The sequence below is a fragment of the Nestor notabilis genome, unplaced genomic scaffold, assembly GCF_000696875.1.
Source record: "Nestor notabilis isolate BGI_N333 unplaced genomic scaffold, ASM69687v1 scaffold9811, whole genome shotgun sequence".
In the NCBI taxonomy this organism is placed as follows: Eukaryota; Metazoa; Chordata; class Aves; order Psittaciformes; family Psittacidae; genus Nestor; species Nestor notabilis.
This window is the reverse complement of record NW_009916084.1, coordinates 10,807-24,139: the sequence shown is the minus strand read 5'-3', so window position 1 is coordinate 24,139 and position 13,333 is coordinate 10,807. Positions and strand designations below refer to the sequence as shown.

At 35.6% G+C, this 13,333-nt stretch overlaps 1 protein-coding gene across 1 annotated transcript in view; it reads right to left on the bottom strand.

Moving 5' to 3' along the window:
- Positions 1 to 573: 573 nt before the first annotated feature.
- LOC104413440 (tyrosine-protein phosphatase non-receptor type 3-like) overlaps positions 574 to 13,333 on the bottom strand; it is a gene marked incomplete at its 5' end in the record, with an annotated part of 23,487 nt that continues 10,727 nt past the window's right edge. The window contains 4 exons of the mRNA XM_010024433.1: positions 574 to 986; positions 3,122 to 3,257; positions 3,940 to 4,085; positions 12,506 to 12,634. Coding sequence (XP_010022735.1) covers positions 909 to 986; positions 3,122 to 3,257; positions 3,940 to 4,085; positions 12,506 to 12,634 — 489 coding nt within the window. The remainder of the gene's footprint in view (positions 987 to 3,121; positions 3,258 to 3,939; positions 4,086 to 12,505; positions 12,635 to 13,333) is intronic.

Here is a 13,333-nt window from a genome sequence, read left to right as displayed (position 1 = left end):
TGCAACATTAATCCACATTTACATCTGAGAACTCATAAATACACATGGAAACAAAGGTGACAGAGAATTAAACCTCGTTTAAGTTAAAATGCTGTCAGTCCACATACGAAAAACAGCAGTGAAAAACAAGGAGATGGACAGCAGAAGCAGAAGATAAGGAATAAAATAACTAAAACTGTAAGAAGCAGGTCACTGTTAAAAGGGCAAGTTGTAATTAAAATTGATCAACAGAAGATGTAGACAGTACCATCTGCATAAATGCTTAAATGCAGCATTATTTTCACATCACATACAAGTAGATGTGGTTTCTAAGAAGCATATTACAGCTGGCATACTTACTAATAGGTTTATGGTAACTGAATACTTAATTTCTCCAGCTCTTAATGTACAGTACTTACACATTAGCCTTTAAAGATCTTCATCAGCCTTTTAGCAGTCAAGGTTACATCTCCATGAATATCTAGTGTCCCAGTAAGAAAGTTTAAATATTCACCTCCAATGAACTTTCATACAAAGATATTAAATACCTTAGCTGAATCATTTCAATACTATGAGTTTTCTTTTTGCTATTTCAAAGGAAACACAAGGACCTTTTTTAACTTCCAAAGTGAAGGGTGTTTTAAGGCAGTAAAAGATACGTATTATGGTTCCCATGATTGTTATGGTTGTGTATATGAACAAAGCATATTACACACAATTGCTGTCATATATTTATCTACATGACTTCATTATGCTGTACATGATTTAGCAATCTTCTTGAGAAATTTAAAGTGCCACAGTTCAAATGTGCTCATGTGTCTTTTCATGGGCTTCCCAAGTCCATTCTAGTTGCTTTCAGAAACAAGCCCTTGCTTTACTTGAAGAATAGTGTTTTTAGGGGAAAAAATAATTCATCCTTCAGTGCTGTGCTAACTGGAATCCAGTGGTTGAACCAATCCTTCTTTGTAAACACGAAGAATAGCTTCACAAACAAATTTGTATTGACTCTGTATAAGAAAGAAAAAACCAAAACATTTATGGATGATTCAACTCCTGATTATACAGTAGTATTGAATAGAGCTAACAGTCCCACTGCTTCCTTTTCTCTTGGACAATGAGAGGAGAGGAGACACAAAGATGGAAGGAGAAAACCCAACTCTCCTGGCTGTGTTCACCGTGAACAGAAGTTAACATTCTTTGAAGGACAAACACTAAAAATTTCATGCCAAGGGAAAACACAACCCTTAAATTTAAAAGAACACATGCTTAAATTTCAGGAAATAGGATTTAGTTGTAAAGGCTATACAAATTTATGAGATTCTTTATACATCTCTTTATTGTTCTTTATACATCTCACCTACTTATTTGGTAGTTATCTGATTATTACAAGTACTCTAACCTTGACAATCCTGCAGTGACAGTATTACTGGGTACATTTAAGTTACATGACTAAAAATGCATTTAAAGGTACCATATAGGATATATAGGTCCAACTGCCTTGCTAAAAGCTTTGATTTTTTTTAAACCACCTACACTATTGCAGAAGATGGAGTCGCTTTATTTTAATCTGTGATTAGACCACACATCACCTTTCATAACCAAATGGGATCAAAACCTTTGGAATGAATATTTTTGAATTATACTATTGCAAACACTATTTCTATTGATCAACTTGTTTGCTAAGCCAATTAGCCTGTAAGCCTCCTTCTGAAAAGTGATACAAGAAGACATTAACAATAGGACTAAAAATCCACCTAGCCTGAATAAATGTTTGTGACTAACAAAATCCCAAGAACACAACATGATGGAAATTTATATCAATATAATACATCAATGCATACCTTTCCTCTGGAAGTATTTTTCACCACTGTCAAAACCCCAAAGTGAACATCTTCCTCCAAAGCTCCATGTCATACATTCAAAGCACAGCTTCACATTTACTACATCCCTTTTTATATCTTCAAAATGTTCTCCCTTTTATTGCAGTTCCCATGAACTCTCTAGAAGCATCTGGAAACATTCCCCCAATATCTCCCAAAGGACAGGGCTAAAAGATAATACTTGGACCATCAAGGTCCTTACACTGCATTTAAACACCAACAGTTATGAATGTTACTCTTCTCTGTAATCTGCAATACATTTTCTCTTAAGTACAGAAAACCTTAGGAAAACTGGGGGATGGAAATTAATTTTCTGCATCTCGATTTTCATGCCTTTTCTTTCAACCCTTCAGTCAATTACTCCCACTTTCAATATCACTCTCTTTTGTCTTTATTTCTTAATTACCTTGGCTTTTCTCTTCATTGTTATTATCATTTGCATTTTTTTACTGACTGAACGAGCCAAGTATGATATTTAGCTCTCTGTTCAATACTTCTGTGATCAAGTTACTGAAAATATGAAAATGAGCGCTTCAGTATTTCTTCCTCTGACTCAGACTACTTGTTTTCTTTGCTCTTATCTGTTACATGTATTCCTACTGCTTACTCAGCTGATACTAGTTCTACTATGTACATCCTATAGCACTGTTTTCTGTATTGTTTAGCATCTCTAATTTCTCTTTAATGGAACAAAGTGGTTAGTTTTTCTTTTTTATTTCTTTTTTTTAATGGAAGGCCATACTGTTACATAAATTTTGTTGTAGCTTTATTATTTTGGTCAAAGCTTTTGTTTTGGTGTTCCTGATGATCAGATTGCAGATCTCTGAGAAACTACAGCCTTCACATGATTAATAGCAGACACTAAACTGACCATTTAATAGCTCTGATGAGTCTATTATTACTCATTGAGTACGCCCTATCTGATACTAATTCCCAACATGATTCTGGCTGTGTGTATCATCTTAGAATTGGAGCACACACACAATACCCACAGGGCAGCTGAACATGCTTCAGGAAAGGCTATTACAATTGAACAATCCTTCTACTAGATCTGAATAATCCCCAGTGGCTTTTCCCAGAAGCCCTAAGCTGAAAATCAAGTATGAGCAGTGGGGCTAGCTGGAATGCAGGCATGGGAATGTGTTAGAGCACCCAGGATAGAGCAAGATGCTAACATGCAGCTCTTTAGTATTCTGTGTTCTCACAGCTGAGCAAATGCAGTACATATGTACAGAAAATAAGGCTTCCTCTCTATCACTTACTGATGTTTGCACCATCATAGCTCGCTGGTCTCGCATTTTTCGTACAATATCCAGGGGATAAACAGGTTGGTTCCTTTCAATTAAGCACATGGCTGTTTCCATAGTGACCAATACACCAGTGCGACCGATTCCAGCACTGTGAAATGTAACAGAAAAATAGTCTATAAATTAGTTTTTTGCAATGCACCAGATTCATATCACAGTTTTAATACTGAGATGCCAAAGAGCCTTAGAAATTACAGGAAGACTTAATATTAGGACAGAGTGCGAAGCTTATCTTTAAAGCAAGTTCAGTATATTTCCTGCCAATTATTAAAAAGAAAAGGATTTTTATATAAATAAAACTAAAACCTCACCTAAAGTGAATGGAATTTTAACAGTTATAACTGCTTACAAACCTAAATGTACTCACTTGGTATTTTTGACTAAAAATTGAAGAGCTAACTGACTGCTTTTTGACAGGCACTTGGACAGCTGAAAAAACCCCTTTGCAGTACCATTCAAAATGAAGTTACAACAGTGGTAGAGGATAAAAGTGGAGAACAATTTACACTGCAGATTATCACTGCAGATTATCTCTGATAATTACATGACTAAGCCTTTTCACCCAAAGATTGCAGCAAAAAGGGAGAGAAAAGAAACTTGTCCTTTAGATACAACACCAGTGCCTCTGTCTTCAACAGTGAATGCTGGTATTGCACAGTTTAACATTTTCATCTTATTCAAAGAATCTCCTGCTTTGCAGACAAACTTTTCAAAGCAAATGCTTATTCTAAGGCTGAAGCAAATCTATAATAGGAATTTTATAACACAAGTACCTGCAGTGAACAAGGACAGGCTCATTCTTTACTCTCTTTGGCCTCATACAGGTCACAAACTCCAAGAAGTCCATTGAGTCATCAGGAACACCGTGATCAGGCCAAGCAACGTACTGGAGATGGGTGACTGTGTGGTGTTGTTCTGTCTAAAATAAGTAAGGTTTTCAAAAAGTGTTCAGTGTTACGACTCCTCTATTGATGTTTACTAGATACAAGTCATACTTTTCACAGTAGGTGTATTCTGCAGATGCTATAAGATGCATATGATGTAGAAAATATTTGTCATTTTAAAACTCAAAGTATGAACATGCAATTCTTAGAAAACATGCAAAAGGCATAACATTTTCTAAATAAATGAGGTATCAAGTTTAACTTCTGTGATCTAAACAGATTGCAATTTTTTGAATTTATTGACCACAGGCTTACCATACCTTGACATCAGTGATTCACCTCAGGTAAAATGCTACAAGATGTATGCATAACAGTACTATGTAATAGAATAGGTTGGAAGAAATAGCTGAAAACATCAGTGAACTACTGAGAACTGTATCAAAATAACAGGGTCTTGGGGCTACATAATCCATTCTAAATATGTAGGCTTGTGTACTTACAGATTCAGTTATAAAGTTGCCTGGAACATTTTCTAAATACATTTTCTGTTCAAAAACAATATATATAGTTCATACATACATACATGTTCATTGTATTTATGTGAATGACTTCAGGATGACTCACAGGATACTTATGTATGGTACCAATAAAATCAGTTAAAAGATTCTGTTGTATGAAGAGCTCTTTTTTCATTCAATTATACCTAAAAAAGTAGCTTTACAGAAGTTCTTTCAGTTTAGCTTTTTGTTAACTTTGATTATGAAATCACTCAATCATCTTTGCATTCAGATTGGGCTCAACAACTGTGTTACAGATATAACCAATGATTAGGTGGGAAGGAAAAAACCTAAGACACTCCTCAGCTCTGCTGCATTGTGCAACAATGATCTCACTCTTGACAAACTGAGACAAGTCTTCAGGCTCCTTTATTTCTTCCACACATTTAGCAACAGTTAAGCTGTTAGGTGGAATTTACTGATGTCCATTACTAGACAACATTTGACATTTTAATGAAATAAAAACTCCTTTATCACTGTATAAGTCTTTAAAAGCTGGCCTCTCCCTAGTGTTCAGTGCAAGAATGTTTTCATGATGCTCGTGACTTTAAGAGGTATTCTTTTTCCTTAGTGCAAAACTACTTTAGTGCAAACTACTTCAGTGCAAAACTACTGAAATACATGACCTGTTTCAAATGCCTTCAACTGCTTGCTTTCCTCTTTCACTTGAGGAAATGATTCCACTCCTAAGGAGCAGGCTAGTAAGACACAGAAGACAGGATAAACTACTGCCTGTGTACCAAGTAGAGTTCTAGGAAATGTGTTCATCCCAGTCAAAGTAATTGCAGAAATTTACCATTGCCTCCAGGGACACAAAGATAAACAACACAGCTCATACTTAGCTTCTTAAAGGCAGAGTCTGAGCAATCACTATTAAAAGGTCTAGCATAAGGCCGAAGCAGATAATATAATCTACCATTAATGACCAAGCTGGCTGTAATACAAATTGTATTGGGAACTATCATCAAAAAGACCTCACAATGACTGGGATCTCTGCAAGAAAAAGCACGGCCTTTTTCTAGTCAGCTTTGCTGCCATTATGTAATTGAGAGCTTGATCAAATGATTACCCTGTAAATTTTTCTGAAATGCTACAGATTGGAAACAAATACAAAACTCATGACAAGAAAATGTCGTTAAAAAGTTTTTTGGAAACCTGCGCATGCTTAATCAGAAGCTCTTCAAAAGGGAAATGAGATAACGCAGCAATTACATGCAGCAGTTTGAGCTGATTCTCTTAATCAGAGGCATTTGAATTACAGCTTTCAGGTGAAACAAAGACTTGATTCAGTCTAAAATTACCCAAGAGTGAGCATGCAGTGTCCTTTCATGTGCATCAAGAACTTCAAGCCATGCATCATGGACAAATGCCAGTGGCACACCTAAGAACCACCAGCAGTGATCTGTAGCATCAAAAGCCATTATACAAGCTCAGAAAAGAGGATGGAGTTAACTTAATTTTTACTTGTCAGGAATTCAGACTCAAATATAGCGAGCTGCATTTTTAGAAAATAGTTCATACACATTAAGTACCACAAGCATATTACAAAAGACTTACTTGGAGTAAGAATACATGTCAGAACATGCAATTAATCCTCAAAACTGCTCCTTTTGGTGTCATCATCTTCATTTTCTGTTATATGCCCTACTCACCCCTAAGCACCAACACAGCTGCTTTTTGATTATTTCAGATATGCCTCAAGCTTTGGTATAGTTGTCTAGTGGCTTGTGTATTCTCTGTAATTTTTTGATATGATTAGTTTTGATTCTTTCAGTTGAGCTCTTTTGAGATTATTTAAATTGTTAAAACTTGACCATTACGTCACTCACTCTTCAAAATGCACAAATATTTAAAAATACTTTTTTTTTTAATTTAAAGTTAAATCTGTTGTAAAAAGCAGTTTTACTCATGTTAGAACTAGTTCTTCTAATACTTCTAATGTCTCATGCAGAAGGTATCAAATCAGTACTCTGGCAAAGTCCAGAATTTTTAAGCTATTTTTAGTCGGTTTTTGTTTTTTTTTTTAATATAAAATCTTCAAGCCTTTACACTTACAGTAAAAGTCAGCTTTTAAATTCAGAAGATGTCAAATCAAATACCACCACACATGGAAATAACTTGCATTAAAAGACCACCACAGTTACTAAAATCTAGCAGTTGTACATTAAAAAAAGTGCTAGAATTACACTTACTGGTCCCATAGTTAGCCGCACTGTAGATGTCCTATTACTTATTTTTAAACACACTATTTCTGCCAGATCCTGCTTCTTTGTACAAACCTAGTAGTGGAAGAGGTAGCTTCTCATTATACTCAAGTTGCTGTCCAAACCATTATCCTCTGCAAGTCAGCTTAAAATCCTTTCCACAACTTTTTTTTTAGACTAAGGTTTTAAATGAAAGTTATTATTGTAGCATCATAGTGACTGATAAATGTAGAATTTATCTTTATAAAATCTGGCTCTATTAGTCCTGTTTCTCACTTTCTGCAAGTTTAGACTTACAAGAGTTGCTCATGGCCTAGCTGGTATTTTTGCCTAACTTGACATTACACACCTTGTTGTTCCAAAAATATTTAATGTTTATTGAATGCACATGGACTGATTTCAATTGAATTTATCCATTCGGTATTTCCACAAATCAGTGTAACAATGGTGGATTTAAAAAAAACTAGTCCAAACAATGTACAGACTCAAACCTCGCTTCTAGATTATGTCATTTGCACAGTTTATCATCAGCCATTTGGCCAGCATTTAGATGCTTCACAGCATTGAACCATATTCATTTGACAAGCAGCTACAGAGGTCTTAGACATCTTAGACATGACCCAAGGCGTTTGTTAGTGCCCTTCTGGTAATGGTTACTGTTGTTGCAGCAAAGGTATCAGCCAAAATTAAAATGAACTTTTACCTACCCCTCCTGTGCAAATTCAAGACATCTTACTGCAAAAGCAACTTCATTGCAGCTAAGCTAACATCCTAGATTTTGCTCAGAAACACAGGGTAAAGATACATGATCTTTACTAAGCCTGTCATTGGGATTGCAACTCCTGACAAAGTATGGGGCTGTCAGTGGTAATGCTTCAAATGGCTGCTGTAACACTTGCAAAACAGTATCATTATCAAGACCTTCAGCCACAAAAATATCAATTCTTCATCTTTCTGTAGTTTGCAGCCCTGCTTATTATAATTAAATCAAAAAGCAGGCTTCCTTGTTTCATTCTCCTAAAATGATTCTCCCTGACTAATAAAAAAATTGAGTGCTCTTCAGAGAAAACAACACACAGAGCTTAGAATGATAATACTCATATAGAAAGAAGGAAATTTAGGTTTGAAAGGTCAACCTTAATTTTGACTTAAAATCCAAGCCATTGATTTTGCATTTCACCTTTCCGTTTAATGTCCTTTTTGGTCTAGGTTATAATAATCTACCATTTAAAAAAAGTGAAAAATTTCACCATGAACTACATTAACCTTGAAATGGTCCTATTATCTTCTAAGCAGGAAAAGGTGTGCTCTTTGTGAGTGAGCTTCAAAAATATACCTTGAAAGCTGAGACTCAGTGATCAGGATTAAAGCCTAGCTTCTGAAGAGTAGATAATATGGCAGTGGCATTTGGATTTTTGTTGGACCACTGTTCCCACCCCACTATGCTCCTGTACATTCTTGCCATAACACTTCTAGTCTACTTTTGTTCTTCAGCTCTTTACTATTCAAAACTAATTATTGTTCTTCTATCTCGAGTATCTGACAGAACACGTTTAGTGCAGACACTTTTCAGAGAAGCCTTTGAAATACCTCCGCAGTGTGACAGATTTATTCAAGACATTTATGACATGATCAAATTTCTATAGATTTCTTCGGAAAGAGAAAATACAAGGTCTTGTTTAATGTGCAGAAGCAGAAGTTTTAGTGAATCAATCTAAGAATCTAACATGAGCAAACTCAACATTTCCCGCTACAAACTGTTGTACAACAAGTATCTGGCAAGGAAGACAAATAGCATGGAAAGCTTCAGCCCAAACAATTAAGATGTGTAAAAATATCAGAGATTCTATTTACAGCTCCATACAGCAGTAAGTGCTGCTGGCTGTATACTCATTGACATTGCTGTCTTTGTTTCATCTAATATCAATTTAATACAGTCACTAGAAGGCCTGCATGCTGGTCATTCATACACAGAAAGATACCGGTCATTCTTCATCTTGCAATTTTATGTCCTCCCTTCAGCAAACAGCAAGATCATTCCTTAGCAAAATGAATTTATGCTTTATCTTCCATTTGTTTGAATTGCTGCAGCAATTTTTTTTCTTTTTCTTTGAACCATCCCCTCCATCACTGTGATGTCCATGGAAAGCGATAGCTTTTAAATGAAAAAGCAGCTTATCTCCCCAAATCCCGCTTTTTGCATTGTCACTGTCTGCACAATCATGCTGAACAGTCCACATTATGACATGAGGGTATTGTCTTAATTACATTGACCCGCAGTTTTTTATAAGGTGTAAGTGCTCTTTCATGGCGCTTACTCATTCACTATAGCAATGATATAACTTGTCTTTAAAGAATGAAACTCAATCAATTTTTAAACATATTGATTTGTTTTTCCTTTTTCTTTGAATGATTTAGTTTAGTTAATACAGCTAATCAGGTGGGAGAATGACAGGGAACTTTGGAAGCAGCCAACAAGGTGTGGCAACAACTAACAGATGTGGCAGAATTAAGAAAAAACACCACCACCCCTCCTCCCCCAAACAACCCTTGCAAAGTTACAGTTCTTCAAAGTTATGTGAGTAATATGCTTCAGCATGTATCATCTCCACAGCCTTGCTAAGTTCCATGGTCGGGTTCCAGTCACACTTAACCGACACAATGAAAAATCCTTGTTTAAACAAGAGAAAGCAACAAAAAAGGTTTTTCTTTTCAAAACATAACTGGATGAAATTGGTGAGATTTAATGAGCAAAGATATGTTGCAAGCTGATTATCTCAAAGCAAACTGAATGGAAGCTTGCTTCAGGCTTCCCATGCTATTTTTTCAATGGTTGAAAATAAATATTTATCTTGTTTTACAAAATACTGCACTGTGTGATGAATTTTTGCAGTCACACTACGCAATTTATTTCCTTTGGTCTGTTCTCGTTGCCAAAGTGTTCTGAAGCTTTCTGAAAAGTAAAAAATAACCTGCCTAACCTCAAAAAAATCCCCAAATTAGTGCTTTATTTGCTTTTCTTTTATTTTGTTACAGGATAGTTTTAAATTGAGGTCTTGAAAATAAAAGGTAGGAAATTAATCCTTATTTCATTTCATGAGGCTTAGAACAGTTACAAGTATTTCACACATTGGCTAATGTTCAATCACAGGCAGAGAAGCACAGAGTTAAACTGTGTCAGAAAAATCCTAGGAAGTTTCTAGTTCCTCAAGTCTTCAGAACAGACATGAATAAAAGGCCAAGGGCATAATCTCATACACTTCTCTTTCAGGAATTTTCCCCTAAAGGCAGATGTGAAATCTGTGCAACTTACTTCACAGGAAACTCTTTCACTATTATGCCTTTTCAACAGAAATCAATTCTCTTGTGAGTTTGGAAGCTTTACCCATCTTACTATTAAAAGCTACTTGTCTTCAAAAAGGCCATTCCAATGATGCTCCCATTAGTTCAGGGAATAATAAAACCCTGGTTTGAATTCAGATGACTTTTAATGTATTCTTCAAAGAATACAACTCTATCTGTGAGAGGTAGTACACATAAAGCTACACAAAGTCTACTCAAACACAAGATGCCTCCAGAAGAACACATCTGGCCAGCTTTAAGAAAGCAGCTCAAATGACATATAAAACTAGGAGATATATCAGTGTTTCAGTGAGTTCTTTCAGTATGTTTTAACAAGCTACAAAGGTTTTTATTTCCATCTGAAATGCCAAAGGTACACAGAGCTACCAATTATTAGGGTCATATTTTTGCTGTGTGGACAGGTCAGTGTTGAGGGTTCTTTTGACTGTAGCCAATTTAATTTCAGTGTACAAATAAACTTGCCTATAGTGAAAAAAATAAACCAGAACAAAAGACCTCCTCAAAACAACTTTACCCTTACCACAACACACTCACATCCGCCTAGGATTTGCTTTAGCATGTTTTTTGCTAATCTATATGGAATCTATGCAAGCATACCCCTTTGCGTTAGAAATGATGTTCTCAGCTGAGAGCTATCATGAGACAACTTAGACAGTTGAAGACCCTTGTGAATTTCACACCCGTTAACATGTCTACAAAGGCACACTACATTCTCACAAACACACTATCGCAAAAATAATTAACTTGTATTTAAAGTTGACTGCCACACTTTCATTAGAATTTTGACTTATCACATACTAATATAGACACCTGAAGTGAAAAAAAAACCCAACCCCCTACTGAATATGGCCACTGGTGAATTTACTCAAAATTATGTAATGGTTTGATAAATACTGATGAAGAAAAAGAACAAGTGTTTGAAAAGAGTAAACTAGTATTTACATAAAGCATTAGCTACCCAAAGATAACTGGCAATCACTTAATTTAAGTGACAGGGACTAAAAGTTGGTCTACATAGGTTCTGCAATACTGCTTTAATGAGGTTAATTTCTTCTGTGCTGACATTCAAGTTTATCATTTACAGATCAATTGGCTGAAAAATGGAAGCAAAAATCATGCTGGTCCCTGAATGGATGGTTTCTTATACCTAGGAACTGTAAACAGTCTCAACTGAAAGACTTTTAAGTACTGGCACCTCTAAACATGTGATGTTTATGACTTCAAAGGAAATCTTAATCATGTTAAAGCAAATCTGGATGCACTGTCAAGTGATTCTGTTACAAATTTATGAGACTAAAGGATTGGTCATCTTGCTATAAGAACATCAATTAAATGTTACATTTTAAAACTGCTATTTCCTTTTTCTTACTACCAGCAATTCTAGTAACAGTAAAGTCTACTTAACCGTACAGAAGTTTAAAAGCTCAAATAGCATTGGAACTGTAAATTAGCATTTGGTCAGTACACAGTGATTTCTTATGCATGTATGTTAGGATAGCACAAATCCTTAATCTTTTTAGAAAATACTTGTGACCACAGAATTTAGGAAAAGAGATGAAGAGGGAAATGTGTAAGAAATGCAGGACAACTTACAAAGCCAACCTTCATCTGATTTATTCAGGTTGTGGAAAGTCTAGATGTGGTCTCAAAACAGTTTTTCAACACAACCTGATATGCAAGAAGTATTCCGTGTTCTCTTTGCTTTTTAACCCTTCTATTAGCATAAGCTATTAACAGCTATGGAAAAAGCACCTTACATAAACTGAGCACATTTCAGCTGAGATATATATGGATTTTTTTTTTCTTTTTAAAAATCTGACTAAAAACAGTGAAAAGGAGCTGGTAACACTGCATCTTCTCTCAAAACAACATTGTCATGCTTCACTTCTTTGTTAGCTATTCTATCTGCATGTGCCATTAACCAAGTGACCCACATTTCATCCTTGAAGGAGCACAGTTTGAAAAAACCTCTCATTGAAAATCAGAATCCTCATGAAGAGTCAGTGACTGCAAAACTGATTACAGAAAAGCACTACACTTTACAAAGCTTGATACAGTACCAGTGCAGCATAATGTATTAATGTATTATAGAACTTCAAAAAGTATGGTTTTGAAGAAGCTCTAAAGAAATAATCATCTTGATGGTTATATAAATTATATGAATGTTGATTCACATAATACATACATATCTGTTTCATAAAAATGTGTGTATATATACACACATGTATATTCTCAGAGGTGTTCATGCTCAGACACAGAGTCTATGTCTACCTATCTGTACATGTATTCATTCAGCTAGCTTGGGAATAATTAATGATAACAGGTATTTACCTCAACATTAGTAATCACCATTTCTCTAACCACGTAAGCAATCGTACAATCTTCAGAGTGGCATCTGACACGGAAGCTGCCATATTCCATTACATCTGGGGGATCAGGCCAGTACTGATGACATTTGGTCTGTAATGAAAAATAGGCACACATCAAGACTGCATACAAGCACCTCTGTTTCCAATTCCTACTCCTGTGCTGTGGTTCACAGAATTTGAGGAGTGGTATAAAATCTATTCTGGTTTGTTGGAAAATAGCATTACAAAACAGGCTAGATTCTCTACAAACCTTTGTTTTTGTAATTTATCATAAAAATTCAGGTAAAGTGGATGCAATATGTTTTCTGTCTGGTACTTATCTGCAATTGCTAAAATGACTTCCCAAGGCATAATATAGGAGGAGAACAGAGGGATTTATTCCCCTTTAAGAACAAAAGTATAGGGGATAAATTTATAACTAACTTCAGCCACGTAATAGTAGGTTGCAGTAAAAACAGAGCCACACTTTCTTGGAAGTGAACAATGAAAGGACAAGAGGCAACTGAATAAAAATGGAAATTTTGATTAGATGTCCATGAGGATGGTCAAGCACAGAAACAAGAGGCCATGGAACCTTCATCCACAGAAATAATCAAACCTTAACTGACATGACACTGTACAACTTGCATGAAATTCAAAGCTGCCCCTGCTTTGAATTAAGGAGTGTACGTGACACCTCCACAGGTCTCTTCAAACGGAATTATTCTTAGACTTTGAAGCAAGATCATGCTGGAATGCAAAAAGTAGTGTGAAACAGTCTTTTCCACCCTGTCCCAACACTGCAGTCTCA